The 18042-nt window shown below is 46.9% G+C and overlaps 1 protein-coding gene across 4 annotated transcripts in view; it reads left to right on the top strand.

Moving 5' to 3' along the window:
* The window catches only part of LOC135378889 (atlastin-3-like), a 191258-nt gene extending 188326 nt beyond the window's left edge, over positions 1 to 2932 (top strand). Inside the window, exons 18-19 of one of the 4 annotated variants that reach the window (XR_010418606.1) lie at positions 1211 to 1652; positions 2844 to 2932. Coding sequence is in view for 1 of the 4 variants with exons in the window: in XM_064612050.1 (XP_064468120.1) it covers positions 1211 to 1238 (28 nt within the window). In the remaining 3 variants the exon portion in view is untranslated. Of the gene's footprint in view, positions 1 to 1210 lie in introns of all 4 variants that reach the window. The other 3 variants (XR_010418607.1, XR_010418608.1, XM_064612050.1) reach the window with 3 other exon arrangements.
* Positions 2933 to 18042: the final 15110 nt, after the last annotated feature.

Genomic DNA, 18042 nt, shown 5'->3' on the forward strand with positions numbered 1-18042 from the left:
TTTTACAATCGAGATCAGTGCAGCCAACGGGTGCGAGACTATGGGTGCATTCTTTTCGCTTGCACCTCCTGCACCAGATCTGAACTGGGTTATTTGCGTGCTGCACTTTCCTGTTGAAGAGAAAGGGATTACTAATACAGTTCCTTTCAGCTGGAAAGTGCAGCTCCCGAAAACCCGTCTTGCGTGGATTTCAAGGTAGTGCAGTCCAGTGCAAGTGAAAAGAATGCGCTATATGTTTACGCTATGATAACGATGACAGAAATTTGCAATCGTACCAATAGTAGTCGTCCCGTTAGAAGAAGAAGAAGAAGAAGTCGTCTGTCCCCAATTGGCGTTGTTACCACACGTGCTCTCAGTTTTTCGGTAGCCATAATGAATGCCACACACATGTCACACACACACACATCAGACACATGTCGGCAAAGTTCTCCTAGAAGTCGGCCCAGGACGCACATTTCCCCAGGGCGTCAGTCGTGACGTTGCCCGCATACGTGAGGCCGACAACGGCAAGCCCTTTCACCATCACCACCACCACCACCACGCAATCACAGGCGAAACGCGTTCGACGAGCCAGCAGGGATGTTCCCAGTATGTTCCCCACGGGGGGCGGTGGGGGTGTTTTGTAAGGGGTGTGTGCACCCATATTTGCAGCTTTTATGGGTTTTTTGGCCTTTCTTGCAGACGGTTTGGAGGGGTGTTACAATATTGGGGGGGGGGGGTCTCTTAGCGGGGTGTAGGGGATGCTTGAAAAATACGTGCGACCCGATTTTACGGAGCACAAAATTGAAGCATTTGTCGAAGGTTATCAAGAAAAAAAGTACGTCATTGACACTTCGGGGATTATCTAGAAGGTTATGTGGCAAAGCGCAATGCGTGGGCGCGTATTATGGAGTCTTTGCTTGCCGTCTCCAAATGCACCGCTGCCAAATACGCCGGCATCTTTCTTCGTAAGACAGCTCGGGAGCTCTCGCAGTATTCCGCCGTAAGCTGCGAAGATTTTGCGACGCGTGCCCTTCGTGAATCTACACTTCGTCGTATCTTTCCCGTGCGACGGAGTTACGACAGGTTCCGTTGCACGAGCTTTTTGTGAATCCGATCCCTGGTTGGCAAGCGCAGTAGCGCGCGCCAGCAGAGGCACGTCTTTATTGTCCTCAACGGGCCATAACACAGTTTTCCGTTTTATGTGTCGTTTGTCTCTTTACTATTTCAGGACGAGGAGGAGTACCGAAGGCGATTGAGGGGCGTCGTCATGAGATGTATGGAAGCCCAAGGAGTTGACCTGGAGGAGCATGATTCCCAGCACAGAGATGCCCTGCATTATACTGCTTCATGCGAAGTAATCGTACTCGAATTGCGATTTGCGTTCTGGTCCTGACGGCACGCCATCGTGGACGTCTTAAGGGGATTATCACATCCGGGAACGTATGTAGGTAACCAATACGGTTACTCATCGCTTCACAGTCAACTTGGTCAAGTTTCTCTTCGGAAAACGCATCAATTAGACCAGTTCTAAAGATTCTCATTCCCTCTGCAGCTCACAACATGATGACGTAGACCAGGCACACGAATGGGAGCGCAGCGCAGGCGACTGTCTCCGAGGTCGTCTTCTTGACGATCGCGTCCCAGTATAACCGCTAACTGAAAAGTCGTCGGTAAATACTCTGACTTTCGCATACTAGCGCGAGTTATTACGTGACCATGTTGCGTGGAACACGGTGTTACACTCCTGGCTCGACGTCCGGCGCTATTCAGAAACAACATTCCGCAAGTCAATCACAGAGCAGACGCGATGACCTAGTTTGCGTGCCCTAGTGCGTCTCGGCCGCCCGCCTGTCGGTAGGTCGCTCGCCAGGGCTACCAATGTCCCTCCAACAGCATCCTGATTGGTCTCGTCCGTGCCAAAGGGCGCATCTCTGATTAGCCTTGTCCGGGAGACGTTCCCAGATAGGGAATCGAGGAACACTCTGAATATGCGTCGTCAGCTCTTGCCATGCGTTACGTCAATCTTCTCGGGAACAACGCCACCAATTCGTGTCGGATTTTCGGCGTTATTAGCGAGCTTTAGTACATGAGAATTATCCTACGAAGACGATACCATAAAGGAAGTTATGAAATCGAAGCTTAGCACTGTGATGTCACTCGATCCAAAGACAGGGGATTATTGGCTAAATCATGTTTTCGGAATCGTTTTTAGTGACGTATCATGAACACCTTCCGATGGCACTAAAATCCCCTATTATTAGTGATGTACGCGGAATAAATCCGCACTACAGTCCGGGAATGGACCGGGGATGGACCGGAATGGGTGTGATAGTCTCTTTAATACTCGTAATCATAAAAAAAATGCCAGCGCTCGTGGTTAGCGGCAAGACCTGTAAAAAAACTCATTCTGGTGTCCCTGAGCATCGTTATGCCATATCTTAATTGTCGAGTAATCAGTTTTTATCAGGTATTCTTCCAGTCAAACATGCTGGTTTGCGCGTGTGGTTGGTGTGGGATTTATTAGCAGAAAAAAAAAAGGAAAACGAAAGATGAAAGGTGAACGGACGGAAGGGGTCGGATACTGCCGGTTGCTACTAATGATTGATATGGACACTGGTGCTAATACTCACACTAAAAAAATAAAAATGAAACAAAATTATTTCAACCTGAGACCTGCTTCTTATATATGCATGGCTTCCAGCGACAAGTGTTTCATAGCAGAGTAAATTGTGCTTGTCTTTAAAACCCAGTCTGTATGCTCTTCCTTACACACGGTGATCGTTACGAAGTTGATGATGATGTGGAATATACCGATATGGCGATATATTTATTACGCCTTCTTTTTCTATCTGTTTCCGCAGGAAGACAAGGAAAAACTAGCAGATGAGATCGTTGAGGATAACCCATTCGTTTTGCGAATTCTTCGTTACATTAAAGCATTTTTCGGGAAGATCCTGGCATTTTTAGAGGCATATGAATCTGACGCCCTACAACTATACACACATTTTTAGCTATTCGTTAGATGTTGCTGCTTTGGAACTCGTCTGACGTCCGAAAACGATGCGTGTACCGCCCTGTGTGTTGCAAATAAAAGCGGTACAAGAGTGAGCCGATGTTCAGAATTGAATGACTGCGTAGTGTTGTACTTTGCTTGGGAGCGTAAAATGCAAATTGTCGCCAAATTGTCCTTCCGACCAGATGGGTGGCAAGGGCTCCTATCGCCAATGGTAAATGGTCTGCAAGAAACCAAATAAGGAAAGCCAGCAGGTCGTGCCTGCTGCTATAGCTGAGTGGATAATGCAACGTCTGCGTCGCCGAGGCTGGCATACTACCTGAAATATGTCTGAGTATTTTTCCGCGTCCATCATCTCAGCCGCTGTAAGGCAAAATGCCAGCGCAGTTGCATATGAAGTGGGCCAAGGACTTTTGGTCCTCCCGCAATGTCGCCATGACGACACGCAGTTTGTGCACTGCAGTACTATTGGGAGATTGTCACGAACTTGCAACGTATATCACAGCGGCCGATCCCATTTCCTGCCGACTAATGGCTACCTCAGGATTGTAAGACCATTTTCCCAACCGAATGGCTGTATATCGCAAAGGCGCGTTCCCACTGCCAGGTGGGAGCCCGTAACGGCGCCCGCAACGGCAGAAATGTCACTTGGAGGACGGCGGAGGCCCGTTGTCTGGCGCCGTCCAAGCAGTCGCTCCTTGCGCGACTGACGACGGCGGATGACTGTGACCAACCAACCAAGGCGAAGAACAAAGACGAGGGTCCACGGCGTATGAAAACAAACGATTGCCTCGTAGCGCGCGTGGATGTCTCGCTTCTCTCGCCCTCGTCAGAGTGTCTCGAAAGTACAGCGAACCTCGATGTGGACACTCTCGCCGTTCGCCACTCCCCGCTGCAACAGGGCGCGCCTGGCTGTGGGAACGTAACCTGGCTTGACGACGCTTATCTAGGGCATGACACTTTTTTGAAGGCCTGAAGTGATACACTGATTTTTGGCGAATTAAAGTTTGTAAAGTTTAGAATACATAGGAGTCTATGGTAGCTGCAACAAAATCGCTTCTCTCGGCACGTACGGGCGTGATATCTGGACCTGAATGATATCATTCCCTACAGAAGCAGTGAAGGAATTGATTGCAATAACCGGTGACTCATCGTTATGCTCCTGTTGTAACAAGTTGTCAAAGCAAACGTTCAAACAAACGTTGGGAACGGCAGTTAGACACTTACGAAATGTCAGTTTCTTAACTGACATTTAATGCGCCGTCTGACATGGGTATCATCACAATCGTCACAATGGTGACTGTCTAGACGACAACTACTTCTCAGACGCGAGCCGTCTGTTGATAGACGGCAAAGTAGCAAACCAAATGAACCCGTCTGGTGTTTCGTTTACCATAATTGTTTCCAACAGCGTCCATGTAATTATATTTTGGTTCGACAGTGTAATCGAACGCCTTATGAGATTAGCTATTTTCGCTTAATACCAACTGAGGTGGGAACCCATTGTCGCGGCACGGTAAATAAGACTTTGTTTATCGGTGCAGTCAGTATTACTAGTGACGCCGCAGGTTCTACAATCATTGACCAACAAGAACGCACCAGATGCCTCAACTTGCAGTTTTCCTCATTGGCTGCTGTTTTGTGGCAACAGCTCATGCGGCTGGTTGTAGGATGGGCCCTTTCGACGCCAAGAAAGTGAGTCGGCGAGCTGTCTGGCGTCCCTGCGATCTTAGTGGCTTTTCGGTTGGGATGGGCGAACGGAATACGCGAATCAGAATCCCAGTGTCGAAAACAGCGAATCGAATCTTTCGAATCCACCAACCACGTTTGTCTGTTCCTTTTTAAATTCGGTACTCCGAGTTTACGCCGAAACAATGACTGGCCGGCGGGTCAAAATCGTGCCAAACTCGCGCGCCAAAATCACAGTGTAAAGCTCCGACGTTGCAAGCTTAAAACTAACACGGCTTTCCTTTTGATTCTTTCTTAGTTTCCTGGAAAGAATTCAGAATCGAGAGTTTATGTAGTTCCTGTAGATCTATGAACAACATGTTAAATAAATTACACTTAGTAACAAGCCTATGGGTGTATTTTCTCTTGAAAGTGAACTGTTCTGTAATTTGTTTTTCATTAAACAAAGATATCAAATTCTGCTTCAAAACACTTTGCAGTAGAAGTGCTTTTCCTTGGCTTTCCAGGGATCCGTTAAAAAAAGAGTTTAAAAACTATGTTCTAAGAAAGTATTCGAACGATTCGTGGATACGCAGAACCTTCCTTGGATTCGGACTCGGCTTCTAAAATTATGGATTCGTCCCATCTCTACTTTTCAGCAAAAACAAGATCAGGTCTCAAACGACTTAAGTTATTTGCATATGGAAATTAATGGCGAGTTTTCTCTGCGGTTTCGACGCGTCTTGATCATTCACGCATCACTAATGTGTCGGTATTACCCCGTTAACAACAACTACCACAATTCCGTGAAAGTTAAACGGAACGCTGTTTTTATTCCATCGTTGCACCTAGCTTTGTGTATGGTCCACTTTAAAATCTTAAATTCGGTTCGAAATGAATGTTATTGATACAGTCCGGTGTAATCGGGTTACTTTTTCTTTCTTCCTGTCCACCAAGCGGCCCCTAGATTGTGGTGCACGTATTGATTGATCAAACCTCCATTCCTCGCTGGCTTACTAACCATAAAGCGGGAGTAGTAGGGGCCAATTAGATCGTGCCAACAATTAGAGGTGCTGAATATATATTCGGTAAAATTAATGGGGAATTTCAGAAAAAATCCAGTGAAAAAATTCGGATTCTTTCCCGTTCTCGCGGATTTCAAACCGTCTCCGGATAAAGAATGCAGTTGCCTATTAATTAATTAATAGTACACGCCATTATACATCTCCAAATACTCAAATTATAAAGTTGGAAGTGATATGAAGTTCAGTGAAGTTATACAAACTTCAAATGACACTGGAAATAAAATGCACGCACACGAGAATGCAGTTTCGAAACTCATTTAATGATTCATGTAATTATTATCCTACACTTAACTCATTGATGACCCAGTAGTAGCAGCACTCCCTTCCAGCAATCGACGCCACCATCAGACAGCATCCTCGTCATCATAGCAGAGCCGTTTATAGGGCGGGTTTGGCCATTAGAAGGAGCCTAACTTGAAGCGCGTCATGCGACGTCACGGCTGAGCGACCTCCATCGCCGTGCTCTATTGTTCTGCCGTCGTCAGCCGGTCGCCGACGCCATATTGATGTTGATCGTTAATTGTTTACGATCCAAGGAGAAATGACACGTGCGTACATAGTCGTTGGAAAGCCCTTCGTCCTTGAACTCTTTCGGTTTGCCAACAAAGCCCCTCTTATCACAGGCGGCTGTGGGTCAGAAGCCGGTTATTCCTGTAGGCTACATTCACTGTCACAACAAAACTGTCGACGAGATGGCAGACAGCGTCAAAATGACGCGCACCAGATGGCTGACAAGTGGATTCTCCTTGGACTCAGGCTGTTTGGGCAGCGCAACGACGACTCTGACGTCCAAGTAGGCTCCACCCATCAGCCGACAAAAGATCAAAGAATGGCCAAACTCTCCCTATAAATGGGTCTGTATGATAGCCAGGCTCCAACAGCTCCCTATAGAGCCCATAGTTCGAGATAATTCACACAACACTGGGCACACGACCAATGAAATTGGGACGTGGTGGATATTATGCACAACCAGTCGGCCAATCAGAAGCCTCAATGTCTGGCTGGCCTTTCGACCGGTCCTGGCTACCATCGACTTCTACTGGATTTCAGGCCTGCCGCCGTTATTCGGTATTCAAAATACCTAAAGCGATTTTTGGGTCAAATAAAGATTTACTGGATACAAAGCACTGATTCAAATATCTGATACATGGGTGCACTGTGCGTACAAAGCCTACTGCGTTGCTGACACACTGGGACAAAGTTCGAACATGAAGCGGAACGAACACACCGTTCAACTCCTAATACCAAGCCGGTCTCATGAGTGCGTACGATTTCACGATGAGCATCTCCCTTCGCTGCTTGCGGCGCATCCATTATAGCGAAGCGAAAAGCGCTTGTGTAGCACGTAATCCTGTCTTCGTTGACAGTCCTCGAAATCCAACGGCGCACGAACTTGGTTTTCACGCTCCAACTCATGAAGCATTCCGGTACCGCAGTTGGTAGATTGTTCGTGGGATAATAGTTATGTCCAGAAACAGCACAACACGCGTAGACTCACAATGACGGACGAATAAACCCGCGAACATATTTCTGAAAACTGTTCTGTCGATTGACACCGCCGAACACAGGAGGACGACATGACGGCCGTGCTATTTCGAAGCTATGCTGAAACGGCCGAGACGCTGCACGCACATGTGCGCGTACAAAATGTGATTTCAAAACATTCTCAACCAATCGCAGCGCGCGCACAGTCTCGGCCAATGCGCTTGCAACATGGTGTATGGGCGCAGTGGTACGTACTCTACAGCCGCGTCCGCGGGTACCTGAGGAGGACTGTCATAGCGGCATCATGCTTTCGTGGAACACACACACACACACGCACAAAATGCTAGCGGGGGGGATGTACGGGCATGCATGGTCCAGAATTGCAACGCTCAACAATAACGAAAAACGTCCGACATGCAGGTTAAACAAAAGTCAAAAACACACTTCTCATAGCGAACATGCAGGTGCAGAAAACACAGTAATTACAACACTTATAGGGGCGGGCAAGAAAATACAGCAAAGGCTAGGTAAATACGCTGCCAAGCTTGCACAGTGAGGCTGCTAGACGTGTCAATAAAGGAAAGGGTGCACAGACAAGACACCTGAGCATGCAGATTCTTAAGATAGAGGAAAGCCTAGGCTTAAGGGGCATCATTATGGCGAGAGATCTCGGCATGTCAGGACATGCACATCACAGCTAAAACGGGTTCTATCGCAAGAGCAAAGCACTCTTGAGCCCACCCCTTTACTACTTCCGTACTCTTCCCAACTTCTCTACTCTACGAAACTTACTACTACTACGGTCACTCAATGCTCTTTCTGGTCAGGAAACTCGCGCGAGAACTGAATGAAAGTATGTTTTCTTTGTCTAAAAAACAGAGATGACTTGGTCTACGGGAATAAGCAGAAAACATTCGCTAATAGTCTTACTGGAGATGTACTGAGATAAGCGTGATTTGTTGAGCTTCTTCAAGTTGATCACTGTGTGACATGTGTAGCATCAAACACTAAGAACCGTAACATTTTCAAAGATATATCATTCAACACGATATCAGTACAATAACATGTCTTAGGGGAAACATTGGAAGGAAATATGTAATGCCAGGTCGGCTTAGTAAACGAAGCCCGCTCATACCTATTTGTTTTTGCTGCACTGAAAGCAGGCAGGGGGAGGGGTGATGTTTTTCGCTTTTTATCTATTAATTTTCCTTTGTTTCTTTCTGCAATGCGTCAAAAGCTTCTGCGGACCATAAACTGCAGACTAGAGACCATTCGTGGCCGTGTGGCAATGAACCTATCCACTCTCCAAAGCTAAAATAAAGTTGTTGTTATTGTTGGCCGTGTATAGTGCTAAAATATGTAGTTTCCTTGTCTTCATCCTGAATTTGAAGAGAAAGGCTAACACAAAAGATTTTTTTTCTATCCTTCCCCCTGCTTATCTCTCGCCTTTTTTTGTTTTTGTTAGAGATACTGCCGTGTTGTTCTCGTAAATGTAGTGTTTGGGCAATCACAAAATGTCCTTCAGACCTCCGAAAGAAAACTCCATTCTACCATTTTCAATAGTTTGTTCAGTAAAATGTCCTGGAGCTGATCTGACTCATATACCGAGGCGATCTACAACGCGATGATAGTGTAGCCGTTGAATTTGATATCTGAATCTTGTCAGCCAAATTCTATAGTTGGAAAGCGCTATCAGGCCACACTTCATCAACAGGGAATTCTATCGTGTTAATTTAATAACCCGGCTTGACTCCTGTTGGAATCGGCAAAGAAACATGTCGTTTCCTCCGTAATTACAGAGTATTCGTCCGAACTACATTCAGGAGGCATCAATCATTGTGCCTGTTGGTTTTGTTGTGATCTCTCACAACGAGTTTTCCTATCATCTCTTCCCAAAGTGTGTAAAAATTGCTCTCTACGATACGTTAAACCTTGTGCATGGCATTGCACCACATAAAAAGACAAACAAAAAACAATATAAGCATATTTCCTCGCCGAAAACCATCGAGCCATACGATTTATAGCATCTGTATGCCCCGGCAATCATACCGCCAAAGATCATTTTAGATGATTAAAATGCAGGATTTCAATACGTACTTCTTCTGAAGTCATGCCAGGTGGCTTCCCTCGCAGCTTTACGACACTCCTGCGGCGTCTACGACTCAACGTCGCCTTCACCCCTGTGTTCCGTGTTAAGCTGGGTTACAGTAACACGGCGCTGTGCCTAGCTTGCCGCACCTCAGCTACGATCCCCCATATCATCGAGGACTGTGAGCGGTACTTGTGAACACCGGGTACTTCGACGCCAACTTGAACTCCTCGACCGTAGACCATTCAGCCTGTCCAAAGTACTTGGCCCATGGAGCTCCCCTGCGCATCAGTGCCGCGCTCTTCGCTCCCTTTTTGCTTTCATGCAGGCCACTGGACCCCTCGAAGACCTCTAAACAGAACTCCGACCTGTCGTCGCTTCAATCTCACCATAATTCATCCTTTCATATTAACCACTGTGAAGTGGGGTAGTGTCCTGTGGCTACCACGGGGAAACATCCCATGTCATCATCACCTCTTCATTTATTGTTGTTGTTGTTGTTGTCTTCTGAAGTCTTATCTGTCTGCGCTGAAATGGAGTCACCTCGTCATTTTATCTCTGTTCACGTTACAACAAACTGTTACGAGGAAATCAAGAAAATGACGCGTTTGGGAAGTTTCGCCCTCACGCAATGACTACGGAAAGCGTTATTAGCTTATAATATATCACTGGATTGTGCAACAAAATACAATAATATGTTTCTCAACCATCATTGAGAGCCCCGAGTGAGAGCACAATTAAAATTATCCGTGTCAAAGAAAGACAACAACGAAAATTGCAATATACGCGCCAAATTCCGCAAATTTACGTTCACTGAACTGAAATGTGCCGGCTCAAATCATATATCACTTCGAGAATTAATTGTTTCTGTTATGAACACGAAATGAAGTTTAAAAAGTAGCCTATCAAATATCCCCTGAAAACATGCAGTGCTGCGGAAACGTCGTCTGCACCACGAGGGTTTCTCCACCCGAACGACGCAATCGCCCCAAGCGAGAGCAATTGTCCCTAAGTGACCTAGTCAATTGTATTCGAGCGGAGTTTCGTGACCAGGAAGAGTATTGAAGGACCGCGCTACTACTAAGTTCCCCTTTACTACTCGCTCCGTATCACGCAAAGAGAAGTACGTATCTTCAAAGTACCTTGGAAAATTAGTAGAAATTATCCAAAAATTATTTTAGTTAGACTACTAAATACAGACTGTTGAAAGTATTTTCAAGGTTCCAAGTCGCTCGCAGAAGTAATTAAGATATGTAACTTAAATACTCTACTCAAGTTACTGTACAATTGTGTGAGTGTTCCTTCCGTTTCTCCCTTACCACCTATCCAGGGGTTGTTGGGAATATAGGCATTTCCTGTCATTAAATGTTAAGCTTTATCAGCGAACGTGCCGTCCTTGACTTTTCCTTGATTGTCTCGGGTTTTTATCGTTTGGATTATGTAGTTAGGCCTGTGCCCTAGCTCATTTGCCGTTACTGTACAAGGCAGCTTTCACGGAAGCGCCCTACAACCTGACTGTCAAGCGTTGTCCCTGTGTCCAAACCAAACACTCTCCGTATGACGTAACAGCACTGTAGTGCGCAGCCGCGAGGTCTCACTTCGCAAGGGCAATTCGTCTGCTACGAACACGGCGTGGCGCAGACACTTTACGTCATAAAGTGATAGCGGCATCATTCATTGGTCGCGGTAATTAGGGGCTCCACCAAAACCCTCAGTGTACTCTGTCAGTCGTACTCTGGTGCGACTACTACAGTATCTTTCAGAGCCACGACAGCGATGCGCGCGCAGCGAACGTGCCGCTTTCCAACTCCGCTCATTGGTTTTCTGGCCTCCCCTTAGTCCATACGTCACGCAGCAGGAGCACCACGTAGCCGCTCCATGGAGGAAGGAAACACAGCAGCGGCTGTTTCGAACAGATTTTCGTGGGACCCCTGTGGCGGTCGCTCGTGTCAAAGCCGTCGTTACTTCCTGTCCACCACGTGATCCTCTCTAAGGTTTCGGTTTAGCAACGCTTTGTTGCTCGCGCTGCTTTCCGTGCCTTTATGCATTTCCCAAGTCATTTACTCTTAAAATGTGAGCGCCATTGCTGAAACAACGTTGTGTTAACGTGTTCTTAGCACGGCTGCGGCTGTCGTTCAAAGGGAAGCAGCTCTGTTACGGGAATAACGTTTCATTCGTAAGTACGTACTTGATCGGTCGTGCCCTGTGTGTGAGAGAGTCATCTTGAATCGTTCGTTTGCGAGCTGGCGCTGTGCTACAGCTGCAGGTTCATTTGATTTCCTCCATTGTTGTACAAGTTTGATTAATGGCATTCTTTACCACTTCAGCAACAGACACACAGAACGTGGCCAGATCGTCACACAAACGTCACTGAATGATCTTGCTAGTTCTCCGTGTTTGTCCTGCAGAGCGTGACTGGTCTTGTACGACTCCACTCCAAGAGAACCACGACTCCCGTCGTCTGCTTTGGCAGCTGGCGTGCGCATTCTTTTGTGGTCACGTGAGCGGTCACGTGTTAGACAAGACGATCCCAGAATGCAATGCCAAAGCTGACAGACTCGTCCCTATGAAAAAAAGTTGGAAGGGCCGCTCCTGTGTTTCCTTCCTCCATGGCCGCTCCGACATATGCAAGCTGGAGCGTTACAGTTAATTAAGAGGGCCACCTCGCGGAGAACGAGTGACGCCGTATAGTAAAGAAGGACCGCGCTCCCAGTACTCTGGAGCTGCTACTTAACGTGCCCATTCACATGCATGCTCCTTGAAGGAGGGAAGGGCTTTCTAGAGTGTGCGCAGACTGAAGTCCTCTCACGCGCGCTACAGCTGCTGGGATCATCCTACTTGCGCGAGAACACAGCCTACTTTTTGCACAATGTGCGGACACCAACACCGGATAATTTATGTGAGAATGGTACGTAGTTGGGCCTGTTGGTACATCATATGGAAGGTTAAGAACCAGCGGTGAATCACGGACGAGAGACAAAAGACACCACAACGCCGGACCATTATGGACGATGGATCGACGGTCGACCAATGCTGGATAATTTATCTTACGCTGCTTATTTACGGGCAGAGGCTCAGGCAGAGAACATATATTGCAAAAAGGGACTGTTCTTCAGAGAAGGTTATGATTATTCATGACTGTCGGTAGAAGCTCGGACCTCACTGCATGACTTGTGCTCAAATTAAAGACTCATTCGAAAAAACTTTACTACATCTTGAAAGCTTTCGAGACAGCACAGCTTTTTACGAATTCCTACACATGGTAGTATCACTCACTAGTAGCTAAACTGCTTTCTGACTCAAAGGCGATAATATCTGGGCAACGGGAACCTGATCTTGTGTGCGTTTAGGTTCATTGCAGGCATACAAACAGGAGCAATCTGATCTATGCGAACTAAACGCAAGACTTTGTCCATGTGAGAAGAGCTCAGGATGTATGCTAATGCATGTCACAGTTTCTGGGTTAGCATAGTTGGTGAGCCCTTGGAAATATATTACTCTTTAGTTAGAGCGCTGTCGTCTAGTTTGAAGACATTACCGTGGATGTGGTAACGTTTTTGCTTACTGTGGTGCTCTTTACGACTGCGTTGCTTGGACCTGATAAAGCGATGTGTTTCACTGACTTTTGTCCTTGATCTCTAATTTAGAGCGTCGTTGTACCCACCGGCGGAAAGTTTTTATCTCATGAAATCGACGTACAAAGATCTAAAATCTTCTTTGTATGAAGTTGCTCGTCCGTATGGGATAATGTTCCCCACAGAGTTCTCGTTCGGGTACAAGGAAAACTGTAAATGGTGAGTATCAGAGCTATATCAGCTATTATCAGCAGTTATCAGCTGTGACACAATATAAATCAATATGAAACACAGAATGCGAATTAATGTCAATCACAGAATGTTGTTTGGCGTCCTGCACAAGTTGGACGTCAGGGAATCCTTTCTTACCAACCTTTGTCCCTTTGAGTGGAGTGCACCTGCTGGTGCACTCTATGTGCTGAGCGCTTCTCCAGTTTTACAGATAAAAAAAAGGACTCCCTGAGGTCCAAAGAGTGCAAGAAGACAAATACAAGTGAGAAAGAAAGCGGGCAACACGTGTGTTAGCTCGGAAAGTATTTTGTTATCTGAATGGGAAAGTGAGTTCCTGTTGAAATGATTATAAGCACCTTCCATGTCGCATGTCAGTAAAGTTGTTGAAAGTGAGCGCTCGATGTACGATTTACGTTATGAAACATTCTGCAGGTGCACTGTGTGTACGCGGCACTTTCCCCAGAGAATATGTGTATGTAGAGAATATGTCTTTCACGATTTTGCCACTATCTGAAACAACATCCGCACGAAGCGTTTTTGTTCGCGAGTCGCATGCATCGGCAAAGTTTTGACCCGCGCGCCAGATTTTCGCCGTATATCCGCTACAAAGGAGAGAACATAAAAAAAAAAAAAGAAAAACGCTCGGCGTCACGACGCCTCCGGAAGTTGTGAAGACTCTTTTGCAATGAGAGCTGGTGGAAGGACCACGTGATTCGAAGAGCCATCTTGCCTGGTGGAGTAGACCGAAGTGCATGCCGGCAATTGCTGATGGACGCATAGGTGAAGAAAAACACGCCAGTTCTCGGCCAGCGATGACCTTCCCTGTTCTTCCGGGTTTCTGATTTGTTCTCATGAAACCAAAAGGAGTGTTTTGAGAGGTTCGTTCGGATGACCATAAAAAATGCTAGCTAGAGGTCTGATCCGACACAGTTCATTTGGGCATGCCGTTTCGTCTACGGAAACAAGTTTATCGTATCGAGACGGTAATAGTCAACCCCCAAAATACGTAACACATTGGCTATCAACTGCAAGGTTTGCTTTAAGTATGTATTTGTTACTTTAGCGGTCATCTCGTTAAATTTTCGGATGTAACATCGGTGCGCACACTGACGCCCCTGTGTTCATGGAACACTGGGAGCACGCCGAGCACGTCGTTTTTCTCTTGTTGCATGCGGGAGTACCCGGTCGCGTTGGGGACGGAGTTTATCGCACGTCGCGTTTTCGCGCGGAAAAAATCGCTCCATGCCGTTCAGCCTTTAGTCGACGTTTTGTCGCGTCCATGGACAGGGCAAACCATCGAGTAAGAAACAACACCTCAGTTTCTGCGATAGGTTTTCCTCCAACCTATAACTCATGATAATATATAACTCAAATTTTTTATTTTGTTATTATCTCACACAGACAGAGAAAAAATACATTTCAACGTTTATCGAATACATGTTTGAGAAAAAGCATGGCAGTCTTGGAGAGATTGATTCCTTTGATGCTGTGCGTGGTTCTGTGGAAGTGACGGATCATATAGATGTCTCCGGGACAGCGGCTGACAAAAATTTCATCCTCCGTGAGTTGACACTTCAACGTGCACTGGATATCTTAATAGCTGTCGCCCACGTACAGCGAGTGAAGGCACGTACGCGGCGATCCAGTAGCGTTCCTGTCCAGGTTAATGCCGGACCGCATAGGTACCACGTGCCACTCTCTGATGGCCAAGATGTCGCCAGGGCATTCGTGCGCGTACGTGTGCTTATCCTTCTCCAGCTTGATGCTCGCCGTACAGTTGCCGGCGTCCAGAGCCAGCGCTCAGGAGACGAGCGAGAAGAGAACGAGGTACCACATCCTTCCAGTGACGCAATCCAAATGACGCTACTCCTTCTCATTCACTGCATTATCTGTGCGGGGGAAAGAACGCCAGGTGAAATCCCGCTATCTACGTCATCCACTCGAGCTTACCATATTCGAAGCTTCCGTACGAGTAGGAGTTCACGTCATTGTAGAGGTATCGTTTGTCGTCGTACGCCATCAGACTTCTTCTCAGATTTCTGATGGTGTAGATGCGCTGTTTCTTTCCCACTATTGACACCTGTTCGTGTGATACGCTAGTGTGCTTGAATACGGTATTGTGGTACGTATCATGGAGGAGGTGTTTGCGCACAATGTTCTTTTTGACCCCTTTAGCTCTTGCAATTTGTTTTCCCCCAGCTAATTTGATGGAATACATTTTGGCTTTCAAGCATATTACTTCCTTGATGGGTATGCTACCCGTTTCACTTTTGAACGCGCCAAGCCTACCACGATTCTTCTCGCTGTACAGTGGATGATCCCGTTATGATGATCACGTAACTGATCTTCGTAGTCCTTGCAGAATAGGCCAAGGATCAGAGAGTCCATATCAAAGTAGCAGGTAATCACCGAACAAGTGAGCTTACTCACCAGGGTTTCATAGTAGAACGAGTGTTTGGTTAACTTACTCAGTTCTAAAATCGTGAAGCCAATCTGCAGGGGGAAATCGCATTGCACTTTTCTTTTGTGCATTTCGTACATGACACAATCAGGGGACAAAATTTTCATTCGTACACATTCCGCCCGACTCCCGAGGCGACTCGCTGTCTCCTCATGGAAGGCTACTCGAATATCCCTCATATTAAATTTATTTAGTAGCGTAATCCCAAAGACAGCATTAGTTGAGATTTTATAGAAATATTTCTCGAACGTCGTGCTCGAGGCGACGCGTCTGGCAACATTGTCCTCGTTGTAGGGACGCAGGAATGGTGCCTGACGAAATTTTAGAATTCTGTGAATTTTCGTCACCCTCATGCCCAGTCTACAATGGAGCACGAGCAGCGCGTAATGAACAGCCTACTCGACTTTGTCCTTGCACGTAAGCAGCAGCTTTTTGCTGTTCGCCGGCTGATAGATTAACTCTTCGAGGAGCCCTCGCTGGAATGGTGAGAGCCATTCCTTTGGGACGGCCGCCTTCTCGGGAGCCAGGGGGAAGTACCGCGTCAGCGCGTGGATAGATTTTGGATACTCCAAGTCTCACACATACACGTATCCCACGTCCGAATCCCTGGAGTGACGCATAAAATCCACGGAGCTAAAATCCTCGACCCATTCGAAATCGCCGATGGGGAGGTGCTTTATCATACTGAATCGGTAAAGATTGTTGCGATCTATGTAAGATATGTACACCTATTCTTTATCGGGATCGTAGCCACTGCACAGCTGTTAGCCCATAAATGACGCCTGCTCGCCAGACAGAGCCCGCCTCTAACACCCGATTCAATGGTTCGGTACGTGTCCTCGTCGATGATCAGTTTCAATTTTGCCTGCGTGTAATTTAGAGCGCATTACCACGAATAGGATGCCAGAGAAACGTTTTGAAGCAATTCCAATCCGCGCGCGTCGTAGCACAGGCGCCGGAAGTGCTGCATTACGTCAGCATGTAACAGGGCATCCGTTTTCAGGTACAATGCGTTATAATCCCTCAGATTTGAGCATCCAAAATGTTCAAACACTGCAGCGCGTACTGATAGTCTTCGTCGCTTATATCCTTCCCCGTCAGATCGTTTCCGAATGCGGATTTTGCCGGCAGACCCAATTCGTCGTAGACCGCGAACGAGCTAATGTGGCTGTACATGAATACACCTTTACGAAGCAAAATTTCGTAGTCATCTCCAAATACCTGCTTCAGGCATTGGAACGCCTCTGCGCCCCCCATGGATTTGACGGTTTCCACGAGCTCTCCCGGCGACGAATTTAGGTACTGCATGGTATCTCTGAATAGGAAAGTTTCAATTTCGAACGATCGGATTTTTTTCCATGGAACTGGCCACAATGAAGGGAGCTCCCTTCCAGCCGAGAAGGTGAAATTTGCGCAGCAGTCCGGCCAAATCGTCTGCCAGATTGTGCATCATGATGAGCAGTTTTTCCCATGTCGTGCACGCCACGTTACAGGGGTTGCACAGCGTCGCGATGTAATTTGTCTCGCCGGCAGTTCAACGCTTGGAATGGTCGTGGTACCGGACCCGGGGTAGATCTTGCGCGAAATCCTGCCTACAGTACGCGCAGTGGGTGGCAGCTCTGTGCCGTGCTCGTTGCTCATCATTCAACACGATTTCAGCGGGGCAGGCGTTCAGGGCGATCATCTCGTCTCGCATTTTCATCGAAACTTTCACGCACTGCCTCGCGGAATCTTCACGGTGGTGCGTCCTGATGTGCATCACCTTCGAGTCGTTATTGCGCACGAGCACGGCACAGAAGCTAGAGGTGACGTGATGCTGCATGCCAACACCACTGGGCACGAGAACGCTCTTCGTGTCTAACGCGACGACATAGTTATACTGCTGCTTGTACTGTATTTTAGTAAATTCTACAAAGTGTTTGCCCGGTTCGCAAAATTCCAATATGATTTTGTTGACGTCGGCGCACAGGCGACGATGTTTTGCATTGCTCTCTTCCTTCATGAAAGAGCGCGTGCAACGCTCGCATACGAAACGCTTGTCTTTCCTAATGAGTAACTGCTTGAAGGACTTGATTCCAAAAAAATGCTGGTCGATAGCCAATAAGTGAATTTTCTTTTCATACTCGAGTTTGGGGGGTCGCGACACGTGCACTGCCTGATCGACGTACACGGATGTCATGTTTTTGTCTTCGAATTCGTCCAGGTCAGTGTAGGAAACGGGGAAGCGACTAACCCACTAGTACTCCGCGACGTAATTTTCATATTTTTTCACCATGTATTCCAACCCTGTGGATGCAGGAGGGCGAGCGTATTGTATTTAAAACGCTCACCCCCATTACGTGCCGGTAAATGAATATTTCTTAGCACATTCCTGTGTTTAGCCAAATGATCGGGAAGTGCCCCATTGCATCCGAATTTTTTCGTTTTCACCGCGGAAATACATATTTGAACGT

The sequence above is a fragment of the Ornithodoros turicata genome, chromosome 1, assembly GCF_037126465.1.
Source record: "Ornithodoros turicata isolate Travis chromosome 1, ASM3712646v1, whole genome shotgun sequence".
Lineage (NCBI taxonomy): Eukaryota > Metazoa > Arthropoda > Arachnida > Ixodida > Argasidae > Ornithodoros > Ornithodoros turicata.